The 27,500-nt window shown below is 44.6% G+C and overlaps 1 protein-coding gene across 1 annotated transcript in view; it reads left to right on the top strand.

Moving 5' to 3' along the window:
* LOC106575692 (kalirin) overlaps window positions 1-27,500 on the top strand; it is a 130,626-nt gene that overhangs the window by 93,974 nt on the left and 9,152 nt on the right. Inside the window, exons 29-34 of the mRNA XM_082963607.1 lie at window positions 1-45; window positions 149-339; window positions 1,774-1,875; window positions 3,863-4,017; window positions 4,896-4,998; window positions 12,635-12,899. The exon at window positions 1-45 is cut by the window's left edge and continues 67 nt beyond it. Of these exons, the coding sequence (XP_082819733.1) occupies window positions 1-45; window positions 149-339; window positions 1,774-1,875; window positions 3,863-4,017; window positions 4,896-4,998; window positions 12,635-12,899 (861 nt within the window). The remainder of the gene's footprint in view (window positions 46-148; window positions 340-1,773; window positions 1,876-3,862; window positions 4,018-4,895; window positions 4,999-12,634; window positions 12,900-27,500) is intronic.

Raw genomic sequence — 27,500 nt, 5'->3', positions numbered from 1 at the left:
TTCCAAAGCGAGCCAACGATGCCATGCATGTTAGCATGCTAGAGGGTGAGCTGATGTCACTTCCTGCTGTATGATGTCACTTTCTGCTGTATGATGTCACATCCTGCTGTATGATGTGACATGACTTCCTGCTGTATTCCTATCCCAGGTCTGGAGGAGGGCTTGGAGGTGCAGGGAGAGCTGCTCCTGCAGGATACCTTCCAGGTGTGGGATCCTAAATCCCTTATCAGGAAAGGCCGGGAACGCCACCTGTTCCTGTTTGAACTCTCACTGGTCTTCAGTAAAGAGATAAAGGACTCCTCCGGGCGTACCAAGTACCTCTACAAGAGCAGGCTGAGGGTACTATACTATACTATGCTATACTATACTATACTATACTATACTATACTATACTATACTATACTATAGCATACCATACTATAGCATTCCATACTATAGCATACCATACTATACTATACTATGCTATACTATACCATACCATACTATACCATACCATACTATACCATACCATACCATACTATACTATACTATAGCATGCCATACTATACCATACCATACTATACTATACTATACTATGCTATACTATACTATACTATACTATACTATAGCATACCATACTATAGCATACCATACTATAGCATACTATACTATACTATGCTATACTATACCATACTATACCATACCATACTATACCATACCATACTATACTATACTATACCATACCATACCGTACTATACTATACTATACTATAGCATGCCATACTATACCATACCATACTATACTATACTATACTATACTGTACTATACTATACTATACTATAGCATGCCATACTATACCGTACTATACTATACTATAGCATACTATACCATAGCATACCATACCATACCATAATATACTATACCATACTATACTATAGCATGCCATACCATACCATACCATACTATACTATACTATACTATACTATACTATACTATACTATGCCATACCATACCATACTATACTATACCACACCATACTATACTAATACCATACCATACTATACTAATACCATACTATACCATACCATACCATAAAATACCATGCCATACCATACTATACTATACTAAACTAATACCATACTATACTGTACTGTACTATACTGCCCCGTACCATACTGCACCGTACCATACTGTACCATACTGCACCGTACCATACTGTACCCCCATCTCAACTATACACATAGTAAAACACCTATACAATATTACTCTACCACACCAAGTACCTCTACAAGAGCAGGCTGAGGGTACTGTACTATACCATTCTATACTATACCATAACATACTATACTATACTATACCATACAATACTATACCATACTATACTATACCCTACCATACTATACCATACCATTCTATACTATACTATACCATACTATACCCTTCCATACTATACCATACCATACCATACTATACCTTGCTATACTATACTACACCATACTATGCCATACTATACCCTGCCATACCATACTATACCATACTATACCATACTATACCCTACCATACTATACTATACTATACCATACCATACCATACTAGACTATACCATACTATACCATGCTATACCATACCATACTATACCATAAACATAGTAATACACATATAAAATATTACTCTACTACAATAGCAGGCTGAGGGTATGGCTACGACACATATATACTTTCATGCATTGTACATCCCATAGACCCCACCTCGTTTCCCAAAGGAAACATTAACTGCTTTGTGTCCTCTTCCAGACGTCAGAGTTGGGGGTGACAGAGCATATTGAGGGGGACCCCTGTAAGTTTGCTCTGTGGGTGGGCCGTACCCCCACCTCGGACAACAAGACCGTCCTCAAGGTAACAGCCAGATATATTCTCATGTGCACTCTCCTACTGCCTGTCATCTCTGGTGAACCTTTTCATGTGCACTCTCCTACTGCCTGTCATCTCTGGTGAACCTTTTCATGTGCACTCTCCTACTGCCTGTCATCTCTGGTGAACCTTTTCATGTGCACTCTCCTACTGCCTGTCATCTCTGGTGAACCTTTTCATGTGCACTCTCCTACTGCCTGTCATCTCTGGTGAACCTTTTCATGTGCACTCTCCTACTGCCTGTCATCTCTGGTGAACCTTTTCATGTGCACTCTCCTACTGCCTGTCATCTCTGGTGAACCTTTTCATGTGCACTCTCCTACTGCCTGTCATCTCTGGTGAACCTTTTCATGTGCACTCTCCTACTGCCTGTCATCTCTGGTGAACCTTTTCATGTGCACTCTCCTACTGCCTGTCATCTCTGGTGAACCTTTTCATGTGCACTCTCCTACTGCCTGTCATCTCTGGTGAACCTTTTCATGTGCACTCTCCTACTGCCTGTCATCTCTGGTGAACCTTTTCATGTGCACTCTCCTACTGCCTGTCATCTCTGGTGAACCTTTTCATGTGCACTCTCCTACTGCCTGTCATCTCTGGTGAACCTTTTCATGTACACTCTCCTACTGCCTGTCATCTCTGGTGAACCTTTTCATGTGCACTCTCCTACTGCCTGTCATCTCTGGTGAACCTTTTCATGTGCACTCTCCTACTGCCTGTCATCTCTGGTGAACCTTTTCATGTGCACTCTCCAACTGCCTGTCATCTCTGGTGAACCTTTTCATGTGCACTCTCCTACTGCCTGTCATCTCTGGTGAACCTTTTCATGTGCACTCTCCAACTGCCTGTCATCTCTGGTGAACCTTTTCATGTGCACTCTCCAACTGCATCTCAGTGCTAGAGGCGTCACTACAGACCCAGGTTTGATTCCAGGCTGTATCACAACCGGCCGTGATTGGGAGTCCCATAGGGTTGCGCACAATTGGCCCAGCAAAGCCCGGGTTAGGGTTTGGCCTGGGTAGGCTGTCATTGTAAATAATACTTTGTTCTTAACTGACTTGCCTAGTTAAATAAAGGTTACAGTGAGGGGAAAAAGTATTTGATCCCCTGCTGATTTTGTAGGTTTGCCCACTGACAAAGAAATTATCAGTCTATAATTTTAATGGTAGGTTTATTTGAACAGTGAGAGGCAGAATAACAACAAAAAAATCCAGAGAAATGCATGTCAAAAATGTTATAAATTGATTTGCATTTTAAGGAGGGAAATAAGTATTTGACCCCCTCTCAATCAGAAAGATTTCTGGCTCCCAGGTGTCTTTTATACAGGTAACGAGCTGAGATTAGGAGCACACTCTTAAAGGGAGTGCTCCTAATCTCAGCTTGTTACCTGTATAAAAGACACCTGTCCACAGAAGCAATCAATCAATCAGATTCCAAACTCTCCACCATGGCCAAGACCAAAGAGCTCTCCAAGGATGTCAGGGACAAGATTGTAGACCTACACAAGGCTGGAATGGGCTACAAGACAAGAATAAAAAATTAAAAAATCTCTCGTGAACCTTTTCACGTGCACTCTCCTCTGATGTAGCTTCTGTTATGCTTTCGTATATTTACTTTACTATCCATTTGTCTCGTTTTATCACTCTCTCCTGCCCTCCCCCTTCTCTCTCTCTCTCTCTCCCTCCCTCCCCCGCCCCCTCCTCCTCCCTCCCTCCCTCCCTCCCTCCCTCCCTCCCTCCCTCCCTCCCTCCCTCCCTCCCTCCCTCCCTCCCTCTGACCCTCCCCTGCCCCCTCCTTCTCCCTCCCTCCCTCCCTCCCTCCCTCCCTCCCTCCCTCCCTCCCTCCCTCCCTCCCTCCCTCCCTCTGACCCTCCCCCGCCCCCTCCTTCTCCCTCCCTCCCTCCCTCCCCCCTCCCTCCCTCCCTCCCTCCCTCCCTCCCTCCCCCGCCCCCTCTCTCCCTCCCTCCCTCCCCCAGGCCTCATCTCTGGAGCTGAAGCAGGAGTGGGTGCGTAGCGTGCGTCAGGTGATCCAGGAGAGACGTGGCCATCTGAGAGGAGCGCTGAGGGAGCCCATCCCCCTCCCCAAGACCCCCGCCCCCACCCTGGTCCGCACGCGCAGCATCAACAGGAGGTTGGTACCTACACGCACACACACAGCCCACTTCCTCTCTTCCTCTCTTGTCTGTTGTACCACTAAGGTGGTTGTACAGTTTGCATTACTTGCAAGACAAAGAAGTGAGTTGAGTGTTTTTATTGTAGAATTAGAAATTAGAATACTAGAATGGTCTTGAACCTTCTTATGATGGGATAAATGGCAGACATTTTGGTCAGGGAGTTGGTCAACCATGGTTTGCCAATGCTGTGATAAGATATTGTGTAAAATAATGAATTTGAAGAATTGATCTACACTGTATGTTTGTTAGCTAGATAGCCAGACAGTTTTAGAGGAATGATTCCATTAATGTTTCAAATTAAATGCCAATATACCAACATTCCATTCAAACAACACAGTCAATCCACAGCCATACAGTGGCTGAAATCAGTTGATGATACTGTAGGACTTAAACAAGTGGTAAATGCAACAAGTTCTGATATTGTATCATATAATAGCACTCTCAGATTTCCAAGAAAGGAAACATTTAGACATTTATGGTCTGTTTACATATATCTTAGAGGCTATTTATACAGAATATTTGTATAAAACCCATATAAACTGTATTTATAATTATATAACAATATTTTAGGTTGACAATAATTCTATTACACAATGTGTGATATATCACATGCCTATTTCACTTTTATTCTCCTCCATCAGTAAAATCAGGATTATATCTCTACTGCCATTCATTCACATTAGACTGGGTTGGATTTCTCCCTGTCCAATATGGCTGCAATTTTCAGCCCATTCTGAAACTTCAATAGGATCTCTATGGTTTTTATTATGTACGTGTCATCAGGTTGTGCGCGTACATATCATGATATTTTTGATGTGTACGCGTCACCCCCCAGAGACACCAATGAGGATGCAGACAGCCTGGGAGATGCCAGCAGCCAGCCGGACACCGTCTCCATTGCCTCCCGCACCTCTCAGAACACAGCAGACAGCGACAAGGTAGAGACAGACTACACTACCCAGCAGCCACCACTGTTTACACAAAAAGAACCCAAGAGTGATCTGTTCTACGTGTATATACACTCATACAGAGACTCTAAGAGCTTAGAATGTAGGAGTTGTTATTGACGTTCTATGAGTGTAGTGACTTCCTTTACTAATGGAACATATCCACTGCCAAGCCTGATGCAGAGTTGTTTCTGACACGTACAGTCCACATTCAAAGTTCCCAAAAGCCAAACAGCAACAACATTCAATGAGATCCAGGGATGTGGTGCAACAAAATAGATGATTGATTTTCCTTATATCTAACTAAAATGATTCTCTAATCAACTTAAGGCATAGATTACTTGACATAAAAATGCATATTAGCATCTGTTTGTATGTCTGGTCAAAACTCTAAACCACTCCCGTGTCTAGCTAGGACTCCCTCCACCCCTGAAGGCCCAACTTCCTGTCTTTATCCTATCACTAACACACTTACCCCAGTACAATGCATGGGTAGGAGGGGGAGCCAAAAACTAAGGTACACTAATAACAAAGGAAGATACCTCAACCAGGTAAATATAAATCATAAAGGTACGTACCTAATAATTCATCACATATATTCATATTTCATATATATATATATATATATATAGGGGCCGGTATATATATTAGGGGCCGGTATGTTAGAGCCTGTCTTTTATACAACTATGTCTAAATCGGCTCTAACATACCGGCCCCTAATTGTTAACTGCACTGAATGCATAACAAGGACTTAATATTCAAAAATAGAGCCAATACACAAAACATACTATACCAGAGCAGTATTACGGTTCATAGGTATGTACATGTACAAGGTCCCATATAGGACAAGAGTCCAGTGATCTCAGTCCCAGATTGGAAGTGTTCAAGTGTTCAACATCCCAAAATTCAAGAGTACGACATCCAAGAATCAGAGGTGCACGTGATTTGAAGATGGAGCTCTGTGTGTGTGTGTGTGTGTGTATGTGTATGTGTGTGTGTGTGTGTGTGTGTGTGTGTGTGTGTGTGTGTGTGTGTGTGTGTGTGTGTGTGTGTGTGTGTGTGTGTGTGTGTGTGTGTGTGTGTGTGTGTGTGTGTGTGTCTCATTCAGCCGCCTCCAGGAGCAGACAGTTTATTGATAGGTCTCTGTAAGATATTGGTCTTAACACTGACGCTCCGGACAAGACCTTTGACCCCTGGCAAAGCCTCCACCACACACCCCAGTAGCCAAGAGTTCCTTGGAGCTGTGTCATCCACGATGGAAACAAGATCACCAGGACTGAAGTTTCTCTTAGTTTTGTTCCACTTGTTCCACTCCTGCATAAGTGGAGATACTCCCTTATCCATCTCTTCCAGAAGAGGTCAGTGATATATTGTACTTGCTTCCATCTCCTTCGTGAGTATAGGTCTCCTCTCTGGAATAGTCCTGGTGGCAGGACTGGCTTTGTTTTCAGATGAAGTGGATGATTCGGAGTCTGGGGTTCTAGATCATTAGGGTCATTTGTTACAGTTGTGATTGGTCTGTCGTTCATGATCGCCTCAACTTCACACAATGATGTCTGCAAAGCCTCATCATCCAGTACTTGCTCTTTAAGGACTGGATAGAGGATCTTTTTCAACCTCTCCCATACTCCAACATGGTGGGCTCCAGAGGGTTGAATGACCAGTTCACTCCTTCCTTCAGTAATGCATTTTGAATCTTGTTGTGATCCAGCTCTTTCAACGCTTCTCCTAGTGTGTGCTTCTACTGTGTGTTCCAATAAAGTTGGTGCCATTGTCTGTTCTGATACTTGTTACTGGGCCTCTTCGACAGATGAACCTGCGTAGGGCATTGATGCAGGAATCAGTATCCAGATAACTAGCAAATTCTAAGTGGACAGCTCAACTCACAAGGCAAGTAAAGATCACACCATACCCCTTCACATGAACGCGGCCTCGCTTCACCTCTATGGGGACGAAGTAATCTATGCCCACATGGGTGAAAGGTGGCAAATCAGGTGACACTCAATCTTGTGGAAGGTCGGCCATCTTCTGTTCTCCAGCTCTAGCTTGCACCCGCCTGCAGAAGACACAGCTCTTAGGATCTTCCATGCTAAGGAGTTGGCACATGGCATCCAATATCGCTGGCCAAGACTGGAAAGCATTTGTCCTCTCCCAGAGTGGCCAACCTGCTCATGGATGTGGAGTAAGATCAGTCTGAAGATGTGGAAGTCTTTGGGCAGGATCATAGGATTCTTTAGTTCCATAGGCATAGCAGCTTTGCTTAACCTTCCTCCCACTCTCAGAATGCCATTGTCATCAATTGGATAAAGCTTACAGATTGAGCCGCTTCCCTTGGCACACTGTATTCCTTTCACAATGAGTGCAATTTGTTTAAAGTGCTGTCTTTGCTCAAATCAAATGATTACCTTTTCTGCTTCATCTAGGTCATCCACAGACAGACTTTATTTTCCAAACGTTAGTTTGAAAATGTCAATTTGTTCCTTCAATGAGTTTGTTAAACTCTGATCTGATTCTGGATCAGTTTGTGTGAGAACTTTCCTTTTCTGGCTTAACTGTAGAAGATCTCTTCAGTTTCAGCATCCAGGCAACTGCTTTCTTCCATGTTGAATAGTACTCAATCAGTTTGCTGGTCGGACTCTATTCTTCCACACTTGTACTGTTTACGATGACGTCTTTTCTCACCACTGGATCATCTGGAGAGATGGAGCCAAGCTCCTCGGGGACTTTCGGCAAGTGTGTTACTGCTTTCTCCAGGAATTCTGGTCCTTTGAGCCATTTCTTTGAGTTCAGGAAAGTTTCAGGCTGGGTTGGGTTTGGAGATCAAATACCTCCTCTGTTTTGCTTTCGATAGGTCACGGATCACAGCAACCCTATTAGCCACAAAGGTATGGAATCTCTTGGTATCGTTGCGGATGTATTGTAGCACAGACTGGCTGTCTGTCCAGGAAGTTGATTCCTAGAGTTAAATCTGGAGCTCCAACCTTAACATCCTGTCCACTCGCACTGCCAGTGTTGCTGCAGCAACTTCCAGTCTGGGGATTGTGATCTGCTTGAGTGGAGTCACCCTTGATTTCCCCAGCATGAATGCGGTGCGGAACTTTTCCATACCGTTTGTGAACCTAAGGTAACTTGCCGTGCCATAACCTTGTTCACTTGCGTCACCGAAGTAATGCAGCTGTTCTCAGGCATCATGCACCAGTCAGTCTGGAATCTGGACAGCTGGTCCAGCTCTGAGAGACATCTCTTCCATGAAATAAAGTGTTCTTCGGGGATGACTTGGTCCAATCCACACTTTAGCTTGCAGAAGTCTTGAAGAATCTGCTTTGCCTTTAAGATAAATGGGGCGAGGAAACCTAATGGATATTAAACAGAGCTGATGGTTGAGAGATACATCTTCTCATAAGGGGTCTATTCTTAACAATGACACGGAAGGTAGACGCATTACTTTCAATGTTCCATCGGATTCCAAGTGCCTTTTCAACAGGCAGCTTCTGTCTGTTCAGGTCCAGTTCTTTTATCGGCTTGGCTTTGTGTTCCTCAGGGATAGAAGCCAGCGCAGCACGGCTGTTGCTGACCCACTTGGTCAACTTGAACCTACCCTGACAGCACACATCTCTGAGGTTTTTTTGTGAGAGCTATCAAATCGAATTTATTTATATAGCCCTTCTTACATCAGCTGATATCTCAAAGTGCTGTACAGAAACCCAGCCTAAAACCCCAAACAGCAAGCAATGCAGGTGTAGAAGCACGGCTTGTTCTTCTGTAGCCACTAGATTTGAGGCAGTCATCAACATAAAGTTGGCCTTGACTGTTTCATTCACCTCTTCATCTTACTTCTCACAGTTGTCTTCTGCTGTCTTTCGCAGTGCAACTTGGAGTGGATGTAGCACCGAAGAGATGTCTTTCTGTACTTCTCCGATCTTTTGTTAGTGTCACCATTTGGCCACCGTAGGAATCGCGGGAATTGAGCGATTCTTCTCCCCTCCTCTGAGGCAGTGCAGTACAGAGAGCCAAAACAGGACCAGAGGGGTGTCTCCCCAAAACAATAGACCAGTCTCATGACCTCATCCCTGTAGCAGTAGCTGTGTGTGTTGTGTGTGTGTATCTATGTGTTATGAGGGTGAGAGAGAGGGTGTTCCCCTCACACAGTGTTTAAAGTAATTCTGATACTTTTGCGGAAGAGTTCACCAGTGCTGTCTTGGTATGTATACATTTCTGCACATCTTGGATGTTTAATTTAGATTGTGTGTTTAGTATTAATATACATATATATTATTATACACTTTATTATGACCATGTTGTTATGATATGGTCATTTAGCAAACGCTCTTATCCAGGACGACTGACGGAACCGTCAGCACAGATAGTAAGGTATTCAGTATGTCGTCAATGCAGGAATCAAACCCACAACCTTGCTGTTGCAGCACCTTGCCTCTAGACTGACCCACTGAGACATTGGGAGCAGGTATTTTACCATTTTAGGTATTTGTTGGTATGTGGCCTATGTAAGTGTGTGTGTGTATGTGGTCACAACCAAACTGTTCAGAGCTGAGTGTATTTTCACCATCAGTACTACTACTGTACTGAGAGTTCTTCACCCAGTTTGTACTGCTCACTTTCACAATATCTGTCTCTGTTGCTCTCTCTCTCTCTTTCCCTCTCTGTCTCTCTCTGTCCTCCCATTCTCTCTCTCTCTCTCTCTTTCCTTCCCTCAGTCTCTCTCTGTCCTCCCATTCTCTCTCTCTCTCTCTTTCCCTCTCTGTCTCTCTCTGTCCTCCCATTCTCTCTCTCTCTCTCTTTCCCTCTCTGTCTCTCTCTGTCCTCCCATTCTCTCTCTCTCTCTCTCTTTCCTTCCCTCAGTCTCTCTCTGTCCTCCCATTCTCTCTCTCTCTCTCTTTCCCTCTCTGTCTCTCTCTGTCCTCCCATTCTCTCTCTCTCTCTCTCTCTCTCTCTCTCTCTTTCTCTCTTTCCTCCCATTCTCTCTCTCTTTCCCTCTCTGTCTCTCTGTCCTCCCATTCTCTCTCTCTCTCTCTCTCTCTTTCCTTCCCTCAGTCTCTATCTGTCCTCCCATTCTCTCTCTCTCTCTCTCTTTCCCTCTCTGTCTCTGTCCTCCCATTCTCTCTCTCTCTGTCTCTGTCCTCCCATTCTCTCTCTCTCTCTCTCTTTCCCTCTCTGTCTCTGTCCTCCCATTCTCTCTCTCTCTCTCTCTTTCCCTCTCTGTCTCTGTCCTCCCATTCTCTCTCTCTCTCTCTCTGTCCTCCCATTCTCTCTCTCTCTGTCCTCCCATTCTCTCTCTCTCTCTTTCCCTCTCTGTCTCTGTCCTCCCATTCTCTCTCTCTCTGTCTCTGTCCTCCCATTCTCTCTCTCTCTCTCTCTGTCCTCCCATTCTCTCTCTCTCTCTCTCTGTCCTCCCATTCTCTCTCTCTCTCTTTCCACTCTCTGTCTCTGTCCTCCCATTCTCTCTCTCTCTCTCTCTGTCCTCCCATTCTCTCTCTCTCTCTTTCCCTCTGTCTCTGTCCTCCCATTCTCTCTCTCTCTCTTTCCCTCTCTGTCTCTGTCCTCCCATTCTCTCTCTCTCTCTTTCCCTCTCTGTCTCTGTCCTCCCATTCTCTCTCTCTCTCTCTTTCCCTCTGTCTCTGTCCTCCCATTCTCTCTCTCTCTCTTTCCCTCTGTCTCTGTCCTCCCATTCTCTCTCTCTCTCTCTCTGTCCTCCCATTCTCTCTCTCTCTTTCTTTCTCGCTTTCCTCTGTCTGTCTGTCTGTCTGTCTGTCTGTCTGTCTGTCTGTCTGTCTGTCTGTCTGTCTGTCTGTCTGTCTGTCTGTCTGTCTGTCTGTCTGTCTGTCTGTCTGTCTGTCTGTCTGTCTGTCTATCTGTCTCTCTCTGTTGGGAAAGCTGTGTCCGTATGCCAGGATTCCCAAAACATCTGTGAATGATTTGGATGGGGAACACCCCAACAGTCCCCATGGAGTGTGTGTGTGTGTGTGTGTGTGTGTGTGTGTGTGTGTGTGTGTGTGTGTGTGTGTGTGTGTGTGTGTGTGTGTGTGTGTGTGTGTGTGTGTGTGTGTGTGTGTGTGTGTGTTGGGTGCTTTGTGTGTGTGTGCGTTTGTGAGTGTGTGTTTGATAACCGATAGCTCCTGGAAGGACAGCCGTGATTTATATATTCACATATTTATCCAATCAGCATGTTTCTCTCATAGGAACACTAAAGGAGGACTAGATATCATACTTCCTTCGTTCTCTCTCTCCCTCACTCCCCTTTCTTCCCTCCCTACCTACCTCTGTTCCTCTTTGCACTCACCTCTTCTCCCTCGCTTCTTCTCTCCTGCCTTTATTCCCTCCTTTCCTTTCCTTTCTCCCCTCGTCTCTCTCTCCGTCTCTAACCTCCTCTCTCTCATACACTCCCTGTCTCTCCCCTCCTCCCTCGCTCTCTCTCTCTCTCTCTCCCTGTCTCTCCCCTCCTCCCTCTCCTTCTCTTTCTCTCTCTCTCTCTCTCTCTCTCTCTCTCCCTGTCTCTCCTCTCTCTCTTTTATACCCTCCCTGTCTCTCCCCTCCCCTCCTCTCTCTCTCTCTCTCTCTCTGTCTCTCTCTGTCTCCCTGTCTCGCACCTCCTCTCTCTCTAATACCCTATCCTGTCTCTCCCCTCTTCTCTCTATACCCTCCCTGTCTCTCCCCTCCTCACTCTCTCTCTCTCTCTCTCTCTCTCTCTCTCTCTCTCTCTCTCTCCCCATCTGTCACCTCCTCTCTTTCTCATACCCTATCCTGTCTCTCCCCTCCTCCCTCTCTCTCTCTCTCTCTCTCTCTCTCTCCCTGTCTCTCCCCTCCTCTCTCTCTCTCTCCCTTGTTGTGAGTGTTTTCCTTCTTCTGTCTGTACCATAAGGATCAGGTCATGCTCTAGTCAGGTGTTTCAAAACACCTAGGGCTGGAATCACACTGGAAACCCAGTGTTTCAGGGCTATTGAACCCTATTCAATCAGAACTGGCAACCCGGGGTTTAAGGGTTATTGACCCTATTCAATCAGAACTGGCAACCCAGAGTTTCAGGGCTATTGACCCTATTCAATCAGAACTGGCAACCCAGAGTTTCAGGGTTATTGACCCTATTCAATCAAACTGGCAACCCAGAGTTTCAGGGCTATTGAACCAATTTAATCAAACTGGCAACCCAGAGTTTCAGGGCTATTGACCCTATTCAATCAAACTGGCAACCCAGAGTTTCAGGGCTATTGAACCAATTTAATCAGAACTGGTTTATGGTGGTAAGACAAGGGGGGTCACGAGAGGTCATTTGGGAGGATTTACATGTGAGACTATGTGGGATAGTGTGCCTGTCTGTGCTCTGCCCTGCCCTGCATACCAGTGTCAACGTTAAGACCACAACTTCTACAGGGCTCAGTCTTCCCTGTCGTTCATAGACTGTTACTTATACTCTATACTTTCACTACCCTCTCAAAGCTTTAGCTCATACTTTGAAATTACCACATTTTACACAATGTTTTCTTTCTTTATTAAATGAGTGGGGACTAACCGCTAGACAACATGAGGCCACTCATTTTACACAATGTTAACACACCCTCTCTCTTTCTCTCTCTCTCTCTCTTTCTCTGCTATCTGTCGCCCTCCTCTCTAGCTGTCCGGTGGCTGTGAGTTGACCGTGGTCCTGTTGGACTTCTCGGCGGGCGGGGCCGAGGAGCTGAGTGTTCGTTGCGGTCAGACCGTGGAGCTAGTGGAGCGGTCCAGTGAGCGATCGGGCTGGTGTCTGGTCAGGACCACAGACCACACCCCTCTACAGGAGGGCCTGGTACCCATGACTGCCCTCTGCCTTTCCCACTCCCACAGCGCTGACATGGACGGCTTGATGCCTGCCACCACCAACACTGCCACCGCTGGGAAAGGTGAGACTGACGGAGTTCTGGGGTGGAATGCGTGGGAACGTATGGGGAGCTCCATTAGGAAAGTCATTTTGATACTTTTGTAAAAAGTGTTTGTTGTTTTAGCTGAATTCCTAGTGGTTTTACCTTGGTGAGGTCTGCAGAGTTACTTTCTCACTCTTGGAGGTACAGAAACACAACTCCATCTCTGGTCATTATGGTGACCTGTGTCAGTCCAGTCTGGTGGCCTTCAAATAGGAAGTGGTATTATTGTTCTTGGGTCACTTCCTCTCTGCTGCTGTTAATTTCCTGTTTAATCTAGGGGAAATTTCAACATCCCACTCAAGAACGTTCTCAACTGCCAAAATGCTGACGTGCATAACTCTAAAATACTCCATGAACATTTACATTTGATATACGTAGCAAATCAGGGCCCAGATTTATAATTTTTTATTTTATTTCACCTTTATTTAACCAGGTAGGCAAGTTGAGAACAAGTTCTCATTTACTATTGCCACCTGGCCAAGATAAAGTAAAGCAGTTCGACAACATACAACAACACAGAGTTACACCTGGAGTAAAACAAACATACAGTCAATAATACAGTAGAAAAATAAGTCTATATACATTGTGAGCAAATGAGGTGAGATAAGGGAGGTAAAGGCAATAAAAAGGCCATGGTGGCAAAAGTAAATACAATATAGCAAGTAAAACACTGGAATGGTAGATTTGTAGTGGAAGAAAGTGCAAAGTAGAAATAGAGATAATGGGGTGCAAAGGAGCAAAATAAATAAATACATAAATACAGTAGGGGAAGAGGTAGTTGTTTGGGCCAACGAGAGCGTACAGGTCGCAGTGGTGGGTAGTATATGGGGCTTTGGTGACAAAACGGATGGCACTGTGATAGACTACATCCAATTTGCTGAGTAGAGTGTTGGAGGCTATTTTGTAAATGACGTCGCCGAAGTCGAGGATCGGTAGGATGGTCAGTTTTACGAGGGTATGTTTGGCAGCATGAGTGAAGGATGCTTTGTTGCGAAATAGGAAGCCAATTCTAGATTTAACTTTGGATTGGAGATGTTTGATGTGAGTCTGGAAGGAGAGTTTACAGTCTAACCAGACACCTAGGTATTTGTAGTTGTCCACATATTCTAAGTCAGAACCGTCCAGAGTAGTGATGCTGGACAGGCGGGCAGGTGCAGGCAGCGATCGATTGAAGAGCATGCATTTAGTTTTACTTGTATTTAGGAGCAGTTGGAGGCCACGGAAGGAGAGTTGTATGGCTAAAAAAAAAGCCTTCTTAAGAAGACATTTCTTCTTAACTGCCATTTTTTCCTTAACTTCTATGGGCTAGGTGGGACGTTTCCACTAGTCAACAGCCAGTGGAATTGCGTGGCGCGAAATACAAATACCTCAAAAATACTATAACTTCAATTTCTCAAACATATGACTATTTTACACCATTTTAAAGACAAGACTCTCGTTAATCTAACCACATTGTCCGATTTCAAAAAGGCTTTACAGCGAAAGCAAAACATTAGATTATGTCAGGAGAGTACCCTGCCAAAAATAATCACATAGCCATTTTCAAAGCAAGCATATATGTCACAAAACCCAAAACCACAGCTAAATGCAGCACTAACCTTTGATGATCTTCATCAGATGACACTCCTAGGACATTATGTTATACAATACATGCATGTTTTGTTCAATCAAGTTCATATTTATATAAAAAAAACAGCTTTTTACATTAGCATGTGATGTTCAGAACTAGCATACCCACCGAAAACGTCCGGTGAATTTACTAAATTACTCATGATAAACGTTGACAAAATACATAACAATTATTTTAAGAATTATAGATACAGAACTCCTTTATGCAAACGCTATGTCAGATTTTAAAATAGCTTTTCGGCGAAAGCACATTTTGCAATATTCTGAGTACATAGCTCGGCCATCACAGGCTAGGTAATTTGACACCCACCAAGTTTGGGGCTCACTAAACTCAGAATTACTATTAGAAAAATTGGATTACCTTTGCTGTTCTTTGTCAGAATGCACTCCCAGGACTTCTACTTCAACAACAAATGTTGTTTTGGTTCCAAATAATCCATAGTTATATCCAAATACCTCCGTTTTGTTCGTGCGTTCAGGTCACTATCCGAAGGGTAACGCGCGAGCGCATTTCGTGACGAAAAAATGCAAAATATTCCATTATCGTACTTAGAAGCATGTCAAACGCTGTTTAAAATCAATTTTTATGCTATTTTTCTCGTAAAATAGCGATAATATTCCAACCAGGCAACGTTGTATTCATTCAAAGGCTGAAAGAAAAAAATTGAGAATTCTCGTGACTGCGCATCTCAGTCTCACTGTCCCCAGGCTGACCACTTACAAACTCTGCTGCTGTACTTTGCCCAGAGACAGCAGACACCCCATTCCACTTTCTGGCGGCTTTAGAGAGCCAATGGAAGCCTTAGAAAGTGTCACGTTACAGCACAGATGCTGTATTTTTGATAGAGATGCAACAGAAGGACAACAAATTGTCAGACAGGGCACTTCCTGTATGGAATCTTCTCAGGTTTTGGCCTGCCATATGAGTTCTGTTATACTCACAGACACCATACAAACAGTTTTAGAAACTTTAGAGTGTTTTCTATCCAAATCTACTAATTATATGCATATTCTCATTTCTGGGCAAGAGTAGTAACCAGTTTAAATCGGGTACGTTTTTTATCCGTCTGTGAAAATACTGCCCCCTAGCCCCAACAGGTTAATGATAGACTTAAGAAGAAAGTTAAGCAAACTTGCTGTTCCTCAAAAAAGTTATTGGAAATGTTCTTGCGCAATTTCTTCTTTTTCGACTTAAGCAAAAAGTTAAGAAGAAATTAGATTCTTGAAAATAAAGTTATTGTAAGTGTTCTTAATTCCAAGATAGCTCAACCCTTTGTCTTAAACTCAGGGCAGTGAGAGAAAAAGCTCATGAAACCAATGGAACATGTTTAATTCACTCACAAACTTAATCTGAAAGTTTCAGTATTGATTATTTTAAACCACAGAACATGTTTTAGAACAGTAATCTCAGTAAGAAATATGCTAACATGATTGCCACTGCTAGATTTATAGCTAGCTAAGACGGTTGCCTAGCAACAAACATCTTAAGAAGATTTGTAAGAAGATATTTAAGAAGTTCATAAGAAAATCATTACATCTTACGATATTGTTGAGGAATTGCAAATCTTATGAACTTAATGAATCTTCTTAAGTTTTTGCGTAAGAAGTGTTTTGTGACTCCAGCCAAAGAGAGAGGGAAGGCAGGCAAAAAGAGAAGTGAAGAAAAGAGCAGAGCAGAAAGGAGCTTTAGATGATGGTAATTCAGTCTGACGGGCGTTCACTCAAACAAACAGTCTTCAATCTTTCATTTTTTACCTCTGCATTATAAATACAGTTTAGTGTAGTTTCTGAAACTCACTATGGGACTCCCTCTGTCTGTGTGTGTGTGTGTGTGTGTGTGTGTGTGTGTGTGTGTGTGTGTGTGTGTGTGTGTGTGTGTGTGTGTGTGTGTGTGTGTGTGTGTGTGTGTGTGTGTGTGTGTGTGTGTGTGTGTGTGTGTGTGTGTGTGTGTGTGTGAAGGTTAACTTACAAGCTGGGTAACTATCGTACCAGTTTTAATCTCCAGTTTGTTGTGGCAGCTCAGAATAAAGAATTCCTGCCTGACCTGAGAACACGCACACAGACACACACATACAGTACACACACACACAAGTGTAAAGGTAAACCCACAGGTGGAGTTCAGAGGTTTATACATTGACCTGACTGTCAAACATTGACGCTAAAGTTAAAACCCAACACACACGTCCTGTGTGTGTGTGTGTGTGTGTGTGTGTGTGTGTGTGTGTGTGTGTGTGTGTGTGTGTGTGTGTGTGTGTGTGTGTGTGTGTGTGTGTGTGTGTGTGTGTGTGTGTGTGTGTGTGTGTGTGTGTGTGTGTGTGTGTGTGTGTGTGTGTGTGTGTACGGCATGGGAAAACAATACTAGTAGAAGCACAGCAGGTGAAAACTGCAGTGTCCTACTTTAGAGTGTAACACACATTAAATACATGACCACACAGACACACATTCACACACAATGTCTCTCAATCATTTAACTTCATTCACTAGTTATCTAACTTAATCCCGCCTCTTTCCTTAGAACCGCTCAGCTCTAACTCCGCCTTTATAAACAGTTTAGATCTCAGAGTTGAGTTCAGTTTGAGTCTGGAGTTAGGAGAAGAACCTCTATCCCTCCTCTCTCTGTCTGTCTGTCTCTCTGTCTGTCTGTCTCTCTGTCTGGGTGAGGTGGTAGGGGGGAGGCATGCGCAGGAGGAGAGGCTGTTGCTCCAGGGTTTGGGGTTGGATCCTGGGAGAGATTGATGAGACAGGTGAGTGTGTGTGTGTGTGGGTGGGTGGGTGGGTGGGTGGGGTGTGGGTGGGTGGGTGTGTGTGGGTGTGTGTGGGTGGGTGGGTGGGTGTGGTGGGTGGGTGGGTGGGTGGGTGTGGGGTGGGTGGGTGGGTGGGTGGGTGGGTGGGTGTGTGTGTGGGGTGGGTGGGTGTGTGTGGGTGTGTGGGGGGGGGGGGGGGGGGGGCGGGCATGCGTGCGTGCGTGCGGTAGTATAGCTGACTTTGCTTTGATTTGGTCCTATGATGCGTGTTGTTGTAGTTGTTGGATAGAGTGGGAGATAGAAAAAGAGAGAGGGAGAGAGGTAGAGGTAGAGAGAGAGAGTGAGGTAGAGAGAGGGGTAGAGGTAGAGAGGGAGAGAGGTAGAGGTAGAGAGAGAGAGGTAGAGAGAGTGGGGAAGAGGTAGAGAGAGAGAGAGAGAGAGAGAGAGAGGTAGAGAGAGAGAGAGGGGTAGAGAGAGAGAGAGACAGAGAGCTAGAGAGAGAGAGAGGTAGAGAGAAAGAGAGAGAGCGAGGTAGAGGTAGAGAGAGAGAGAGAGAGGTAGAAAGAGAGAGAGAGAGGTAGAGGTAGAGAGCGAGAGAGAGTTAGAGAGATTGTAAGAGCAACATGGACACATAAGCTGATGTTTTGCCAGGCTAGGACAATGTATTAATAGTTATGATCTTCTAACATATCCCATTTACAACACACATACACACACAGATTTGGTGGCCATACCTGAAATTCCTCCACTCCATCTCTCTGCCTCTGTCCGTGTCCATGTCTGTTTGGCTACTAGACTAGTTAGTCAGGTTATTCTAGTTAGTCAGGTTTCGCTCACTCATTACTGCTGAAATTGCTCCAGATACGTTCACCCACCCACCCGGAAACACACTTATCCCTGGGTGTTGTGTTTGTTGTTTCTGTGTGTGCAGTTGGGTCAGTCATACAGAAACCGAGAGTTCCTGTGGTCTGGGGTTTGTTGTCTCAGAGGAAGTTTACCTGAGAAAGGGAACTGCCGTCCACCCAAAGCCTGCACTTTCCCCCCTCTCTCCTTTCCTCCTCCCTCCTTCTCTCTCACTCTCTCCCACCTCTTCTCCCTCCTTCTGCAGTTTTTGTCAACCCAGCATGCTGTACTTCCCTCACTACCGCTCTCTCTCTCCCTCCACCCTCCCTTCTTCCCACCCTTTCTCTTCCCTCCTGCAGTCCTATCGAACAACAACACACTTACAATACTTTGAGAGATATTCCTTTCAAAACCTATATCTTTAGGAGGGGGTTGTATACTACATTCCAAAATCATGTGCATTAATATGGAGTTGGTCCCCAGTTTGCTGCTATAACAGCCTCCACTCTTCTGGGAAGGCTTTACACTGTGTTGGAACATTGCTGCGGGGACTTGCTTCCATTCAGCCAAAAGCACATTAGTGAGGTCGGGCACTGATGTTGGGCAATCAGGCCTGGCTCACAGTCGGCGTTCCAATTCATCCCAAAGGTGTTCGATGGGGTTGAGGTCAGGGCTCTGTGCAGGCCAGTCAAGTTTTTCCACATGGATCTCGGCAAACCATTTCTGTATGGACATCGCTTTGTGCATGGGGGCATTGTCATGCTGAAACAGGAAAGGGCCTTCTCCAAACTGTTGGAACAAAAGCACAGAATCATCTAGAATGTCATTGTAGCGTTAAGATTTCCCTTCACTGGAACTAAGGAGACTAGCCCGAACCATGAAAAACAGCCCCAGACCATTATTCCTCATCCACCAAACTTTACAGTTGGCACTATGCATTCGGGCAGGTGGCGTTCTCCTGGCATCCGCCAAACCCAGATTCGTCTGTCAGACTGCCAGATGGTGAAGCGTGATTCATCACTCTAGAGAATACGTTTCCACTGCGCCAGAGTCCAATGGCAGCGAGCTTTACACCATTCCAGCCAACGCTTTCCACAGGGTGATCTTAGGCTTGTGTGCGGCTGCTCAGCTATGGAAACCCATTTCATAAAGCCACCGACGAACAGTTCTTGTGCTGACGTTGCTTCCAGAGGCAGTTTGGAACTCGGTAGTGAGTGTTGTGACCGAGGACAGACAATTTTTACGCGCTACGCGCTTCACCACTTGGCGATCCCTTTCTGTGAGTTTGTGTGGCCTAGCACTTCGCTGCTGAGCCATTGTTGCTCCACTTCACAATAACTTGTTGGATAGGTGGCATCCTATGACTGTGCCACGTTGACAGTCATTGAGCTCTTCATTAAGCCCATTCTACTGCCGATGTTTGTCTATGTAGATTGCATGGCTGTGTGTTCAATTTTATACACCCGTCAGCAACTGGTGTGGCTGAAATAGCCAAATCCACTAATTTGAACACATTTTTGAATATACAGTGTATTCAGAAAGTATTCAAACCCCTTCACTTTTTCCACATTTTGTTACGTTACAGCCTTATTCTAAAATGAATTAAATAGTTTTTCCCCCTAATCAATCTACACACAATACCCCATAATGACAAAACAAAAACAGGTTTATATAATTTTTTTTATTTATAATATATATTTTTTTGAAATATCAAATTTACATAAGTATTAAGACCCAGTACTTAAGACCCAGAACTTTTTTACTCAGTACTTTGTTGAAGCATCTTTGGCAGCGACTACAGCCTTGTGTCACGTCCTGACCATGGTAAGCTGTTATTTTCTATGGTAGAGTAGGTCAGGGCTTGACAGGGGGGTTTTCTAGTTTAGTTTTTCTATGTTGTTATGTTCTAGTTTTGTATTTCTATGTTGGGTTGTTCTAGTTTTTGTATTTCTATGTTGGGCTTTGTTTGAGATGATCTCCAATTAGAGGTAGCTGGTCATCGTTGTCTCTAATTGGAGATCATATTTAAGTTGGTGTTTGTCCCACCTGGGTTTGTGGGAGATACATTTTGAGTAGTGTATGTTTCACCTCTGTGTCACGGTTTGTTGTTTTGTCATTCAGTTTATTTATGTATTGCATAGTTTCACAGTATAAATAAAATGTGGAACAACACACGCTGCACTTTGGTCCGCTCATTCCTATGACAACCGTGACACCTTGAGTCTTCTTGGGTATAACGCTACAAGCTTGGCACACCTGTATTTGGGGAGTTTCTCCCATTCTTCTGTGCAGATCCTCTCAAGCTCTGTCAGGTTGGATGGGGAGCGTCCACAGCTATGTTCAGGTCTCTACAGAGATGTTCGATTGGGTTCAAGTCCGGGCTCTGGCTGGGCCACTCAGTGACATTCAGAGATTTGGTCCCGAAGCCACTCCTGCTGTAAGGGGTGGGTAACCGGTGGCAGGGAAGTCAGACGCAGGAGAGCAGAACTTGGTAATAGCCGGAGCAGTTTAACAGCAAAACCAACGGCATAAAAATAACAAGATATGGGTACAAAACCCGCCGCGCACCAATCAACACGTGCACAAGCACTTACAATAAACAATCCCACACAAAGATGTGGGGGGTAAGAGAGGGTTAACGACACAACAAGAGATTGAGGGAATTGAAACCAGGTGTGAGGAAAAACAAGACAAAACAAATGGAAAATGAAAAGTGGATCGATGATGGCTAGAAGACCGGCGACACCGACCGCCGAGCGCCGCCCGAACAAGGAGAGGACCCGACTTCGGCGGAAGTCGTGACAACTGCATTTTCTTGGCTGTGTACTTATGGCCATTGTCCTGTTGGAAGGTGAACCTTTTCCCCAGTCTGAGGTCCTGAGCTCTTTGGAGCAGGTTTTTATCAAGGACCTCTCTAATACTTTGCTCCATTCATCTTTACCTGGATCCTGACTAGTCTCCCTGTCCCTGACGCTGAAAAACATCCCCACAGCATGATGCTGCAACCACATGCTTCACCGTAGGGATGGTATTGGCCAGGTGATGAGCGGTGCCTGGTTTCCTCCAGATGTGGCACTTGGCATTCAGGCCAAATCTTGGTTTCATCAGACCAGAGAATCTGTTTCTCATGGTCTGAGAGTCCTTTAGGTGCCTTTTGGCAAACTCCAAGTGGGCTGCCAGGTGCATTTTACTGAGGAGTTGCTTCCGTCTGGCCACTCTACCATAAAGGCCTAATTGGTGGAGTGTTGCAGAGATGGTTGTCCTTCTGGAAGGTTCTCCCATCTCCACAGAGGAACTCTGGAGCTCTGTCAGAGTGACCATCGGGTTCTTGGTCACCTCCGTGACCAAGGCCCTTCTCCCCTGATTGCTCAGTTTGGGCGGGTGGCCAGCTCTAGGAAGCGTCTTGGCAGTTCTAAACTTCTTCCATTTAATAATGAAATTTAGATTTAAACCTGTCTGTCAAGATGGCCTGAGTTCTGTCGCTAAGATAATTCTGAAACCATAAACAGGCTGTATATCCCAGGCCTGTGCTTGATAACTTCAGCAAAACAGAATGATCAACAGTGTCAAACGCCTTTGACAGGTCAATAAAGAAGGACGCACAGATCTTTTTAGCATCCCAGGCATTGACAAGATCCTTAACAACTAGTGTGGCTGCTGTGGTAGTATTATGCCCAGGTCTAAACCTGGATTGGTTTATATTAAGAATACAATTATCAGATAAAAAGGAACGAGGTTGTGCATTAACCAAGGATTCAAGAATCCTAGCTAAACAAGGTAGTCTTGAAATGGGGACATAGTTGTCAAGATCCTTTGTATCAGTGAATTTCTGAAATGAAAACTCCTGCCCAGCATTTTTAGTATCATACAATAGTTTTCACCATCAACATCCAAACTACTCTTTTCAAGAGCTGGCTTTGAAATGCATTCAAATATATAGCCCGCTGATATACAATGGTGATTAAATACATTGATGATATCATTTTTGTCAGTAAAAGAGCAAGAATCTAAATTAATTTCATGGGGGAGAGAAGAGGAGACACAACCCTTCAGTGATTTAACAGCTTTCCAAAATGTAGCTGGGTTCCCTGTACATTCAGATAGTGTATCAACATAATAATCTGATTTTGCTTTTTAACTAGTTTTACACCCAGATTTCTCAATCGCCTTAAAGACTGCCAGTCTGGGCCCGAATCTGTGAATTTATCTTTGGCCCAGGCAGCATCTCTGTTGTGTATGACTTCAGATAGCTCAGGACTGAACCAAGGGCAAGACCTATTTTTAATTCTCCATTTTTCAAGGGAGCATGTTTATCTACAATACAATTGAAAACATTTGAGAAGTGGTTCAGAGCCAACTCTGGGTCAGGTATAGATGCAATACAATCAAAGTCACCAAAATAAAAATCTCCAAAAAAGGCCTGTTTATTGAAATGTTTAAAATCCCTCTTGTTGATAGAACGAGGTTTGGATCTTGGCATCCGTATATCCCTGACACATACAATGGGACAGTGGTCACTAATATCCAAAGCAAACACTCCACTTCCAGCATATTTCTCTGGAGTATTTGTAAATATGAGGTCAATCGAAGTCAATTTCGTAAGGTCCTTTAAGTTTGGACATGTAAATTTGTAATCAGCTGGGTCAAATTTAGATGAGTACAAAAATCCTGTCACGTCTGTCTGTCACGTTCTGACCAGTAAAAAGGGTTATTTGTTATTGTAGGTTGGTCAGGACGTGGCAGGGGTGTGTTTGTTTTGTGTTGTCGGGGTTTTTGGGTATTGTTCTATATTTTGTATTTCTATGTTCGTATTTCTAGTATTTGTATTTCTATGTTAGTTTTGGGAACGACCTCCAATTAGAAGCAGCTGGTTGTCGTTGCTTTTAATTGGAGGCCATATTTATATGGGTTTATTTTCTATTGTGTTTGTGGGTGATTGTTCCATGAGTAGGCAAGGTTACCTTACAGGACTGTCGTGCGTTTTCTTGTTTTGTTTCAGTGTTCACGTATGAATAAAAATATAAGTATGGACACTTACCACGCTGCGTATTGGTCCGATATTTCTTACTCTTCATCAGAAGACGAAACGTATGACAGAATCACCCACCAAACGAGGACCAAGCAGTGGAGGTGGGAGCAGCAGGAGGTGTATACGGAGTCACGGACTTGGGAGGAGATACTGGCTGGAGAAGGACCATGGAGGAAGACTGAAGAGGATCGAGAACGTTATTCGGGAACACGGCTGGCAAGGAAGCCTGAGACGCAGCCCCCAATAAAAAATGTTGGGGGGGGCACACGGGTAAGTTGGCTAGGCCAGGAAGGGGACCTGAGCCAACTTCCCGTGCTTATTATGGGGAGCGTTGGACCAAGAAAACACCACGCTATGCGAAGATATGCACTGTATCACCAGTGCGCACCTATAGGCCGGTGCGGTCGATACCAGCACTTCGCCCATGCTGGGCTATGGTAACTATCCAGCCAGAACGGGTTATGCAGGCTGTGTCCTTCAGACCTCCAGTGCGTAGTCAATGCCCCGTGTATCCAGTTCCTGCTCCTCGCACTAGCTTTGAGGTGCGTGTCCCTAGTCTGGCGCCTCCTAAGCCAGCCCCACGCACCAGGCTTCCAGTGCGCATTCCCTGTCCAGGACTTCTGGCAACAGTGCCCCGTCCAGAGTGTCCGGCAACAGTGCGCCGTCCAGAGTGTCCGGCAACAGTGCGCCGTCCAGAGTGTCCGGCAACAGTGCCCCGTCCAGAGTGTCCGGCAACAGTTCCCCGTCCAGAGCTTCCGGCGACAGTGCCCCGTCTAGAGACGGCCCACGGTCCGGAGCCAGCAGAGACGGCCCACGGTCCGGAGCCGACAGAGACGGCTCACGGTCCGGAGCCGACAGAGACGGCCCACGGTCCGGAGCCGACAGAGACGGCCCACGGTCCGGAGCCGACAGAGACGGCCCACGGTCCGGAGCCGACAGAGACGGCCCACGGTCCGGAGCCGACAGAGACGGCCCACGGTCCGGAACCGGCGCAGCCAGAGTCGCCCTACAGCCCAAGGTCTTCAGCGGGGGTGGACAGGTTAGGTTGGGGACTAAGGCCAGAGCCTGAGCCACCTCCATAAGAGGAGGATTGGGGGGGGGGGTGTAGCAGGGGAGCCGTCGGTGACGGTAGCCACCCTCCCTTCCCTCCCTTTAGTTTAGGATTCATTTTTGTTTTGGGGTTTATTTTTTGGTGTTTCTTTTTTTGTGTGTGAGGTGCATCCGGGGTCTGCACCTTTGGGGGGGGGGGGGTACTTTCACGTTCTGACCAGTAAAAAGGGTTATTTGTTATTGTAGGTTGGTCAGGACGTGGCAGGGGTGTGTTTGTTTTGTGTTGTCGGGGTTTTGGGGTATTGTTCTATGTTTTGTATTTCTATGTTCGTATTTCTAGTATTTGTATTTGTATGTTAGTTTTGGGAACGACCTCCAATTAGAAGCAGCTGGTTGTCGTTGCTTCTAATTGGAGGCTATATTTATATGGGTTTATTTTCTATTGTGTTTGTGGGTGATTGTTCCATGTATAGGCAAGGTTACCTTACAGGACTGTCGTGCGTTTTCTTGTTTTGTTTCAGTGTTCACGTATGAATAAAAATATAAGTATGGACACTTACCACGCTGCGTATTGGTCCGATATTTCTTACTCTTCATCAGAAGACGAAATGTATGACACAGTCAGCATCCTGCGTTCCCCATGCAAGATTAAAATCTCCAGAAATGAACACCTCTGGGGTAGTAAAAATGGCAAATAAATCAGTGAGTTCATTTAGTACACATTTCTTGGCGGAGGAGGGTGGACGATAGATTCCTATAACTTATTTTTGAGTTTGAACCCAACTGAAGACTTAAATCCAACAATTGAAATTGTTTAGGACGGGAGGTAGCCTTTAACCTGTTGAGGACAGACGTTCCGCTAGCGGAACCCTGTTCTGCCTGCGGAACCCCTAGCCAACAGCCAATGGCATCGCACGGCGCGAAATACAAAACCAACTAAAATACCACAATTCAATTTTCTCAAACAATCAACTATTTTACACCATTTTAAAGATAAGACTCTCGTTAATCTAACCACATTGTCCGATTTCAAAAAGGCTTTACAGCGAAAGCAAAACATTAGATTATGTTAGGAGAGTACATAGACACAAATACTCACACAGCCATTTTCCAAGCAAGCATATATGTCACAAAAACCAAAACCACAGCTAAATGCAGCACTAACCTTTGATGATCTTCATCAGATGACACTCCTAGGACAGTATGTTATACAATACATGCATGTTTTGTTCAATCAAGTTCATATTTATATAAAAAAAACAGCTATTTACATTAGTATGTGATGTTCAGAACTAGCATACCCACCGAAAACTTCCGGTGAATTTACTAAATTACTCATGATAAACGTTGACAAAATACATTAAGAATTATAGATACAGAACTCCTTTATGCAATCGCTATGTCCGATTTTAAAATAGCTTTTCGGCGAAAGCACATTTTGCAATATTCTGAGTACATAGCTCGGCCATCACGGCTAGCTATTTTGACATCTGCCAACTTCGGGGTCACCTAAACTCAGAATTACTATTAGAAAAATTGGATTACCTTTGCTGTTCTTTGTCAGAATGCACTCCCAGGACTTCTACTTCAACAACAAATGTTGATTTGGTTTCAAATAATCCATAGTTATATTCAAATAGCTCCGTTTTGTTCGTGCGTTCAGGTCACTATCCGAAGGGTGACGCACGAGCGCATTTCGTGACCAAAAAATTCTAAATATTCCATTACCGTACTTAGAAGCATGTCAAACGCTTGTCAAACGCATGTCAAACGCAAAAAAAATGGAGTAGTCTCGTGACCGCGTATCTCCAGTGTCACTGTCCCCAGGCTGACCACTCACAAACTCTCCTGCTGTTCTTCGCCCAGAGACAGCAGACACCCCATTCCACTTTCTGGCGGCTTTGGAGAGCCAATGGAAGCCTTAGAAAATGTCACGTTACAGCACATATGCTGTATTTTCGATAGAGATGCAACAGAAGGACAACAAATTGTCAGACAGGGCACTTCCTGTATGGAATCTTCTCAGGTTATGGCCTGCCATATGAGTTCTGTTATACTCACAGATACCATTCAAACAGTTTTAGAAACTTTAGAGTGTTTTCTATCCAAATCTACTAATTATATGCATATTCTAGTTTCTGGGCAGGAGTAGTAACCAGATTAAATCGGGTACGTTTTTTATCCGTCCATGAAAATGCTGCCCCCTATCCCAAAGAAGTTAACAGAGACACAGAAATAATATTCTTTGTGTAAATAGCAACACCACTCCCTTTGCCTTTCCTATCAGCACTAAACACATTGTAACCAACCATATCAACCTCAGAGTCCAGGGTTTTATCAGTTAACCAGGTTTCAGATAAAATAAAAATATCAGGGTCTGCCTGAGAGGCCCAGATCATGACATGATCCATTTTAGGTAATAAACTACGAATATTAAGATGTAAAAATGTCAAACCTTTTCTACATTTAAAATCGCACAGAGTTTCAATACAAGTCAGATTACTTTGAGATTTCAGAACAACAGGAGACTCAAAGATTGAATTATACCTATTAGGAAAAGAAAACAAAGTAGGAATAGCAATAACATTTCTCAGGTTAACACCATTAGGCATGTCACCACTTTCAGATACAACATGTGGAACTCTCACAGTGACCAAAGAGAAGATGGTGAAAACTGACTTACATGTAATGCTAATATTGTCCTCACATCAATTTAGTTCACCAAGAACCTTTCCAAGAACCATGACTTCTGATAAGTCCAATACCCTAGAACCCACCGTAACCACAGTGAAGCAGAGCCCGCCTTAGACCCTGGCGATGCCATCACAATGTTGGCCGATACGGAAGGAACCTCCCACGCTCCATGAGAAGATGGTCCCGGGAGAACAGGCTCCAGAGCAGCGAAGCTATTCGATGTCGGCAGCCCATTCAGGAATCCCGTCACCGCAGAGGACTCAGAAAGTGGAGGACGCCGCCTTTGACTTCCGCGATGAACGGCGACGTGTCTCCCTTCTTGGGACCTTCAATGCTGCAGAAATGTTTTGGTACCCTTCCCCAGATATGTGCCTCGACACAATCCTGTCTCGGAGCTCTATAGACATTTCCTTGCTCTGACATGCACTGTCAACTGTGGGACCTTATATCGATAGGTGTGTGCCGTTCCAAATGATGTCCAATCAATTGAATTTAACACTTTTGGACTACAATCAGGTTGTAGAAACATGATCAACGGAAACAGAATGCACCTGAGCTCAATTTCAAATCTCATAGCAATCGGTCTGAATA

Source organism: Salmo salar, chromosome 17 (genome assembly GCF_965601325.2).
Source record: "Salmo salar chromosome 17, fSalSal1, whole genome shotgun sequence".
Classification (NCBI taxonomy): Eukaryota; Metazoa; Chordata; class Actinopteri; order Salmoniformes; family Salmonidae; genus Salmo; species Salmo salar.
Note: the sequence above shows the minus strand (reverse complement) of the source record. Positions and strands in the feature narration are given on the sequence as shown.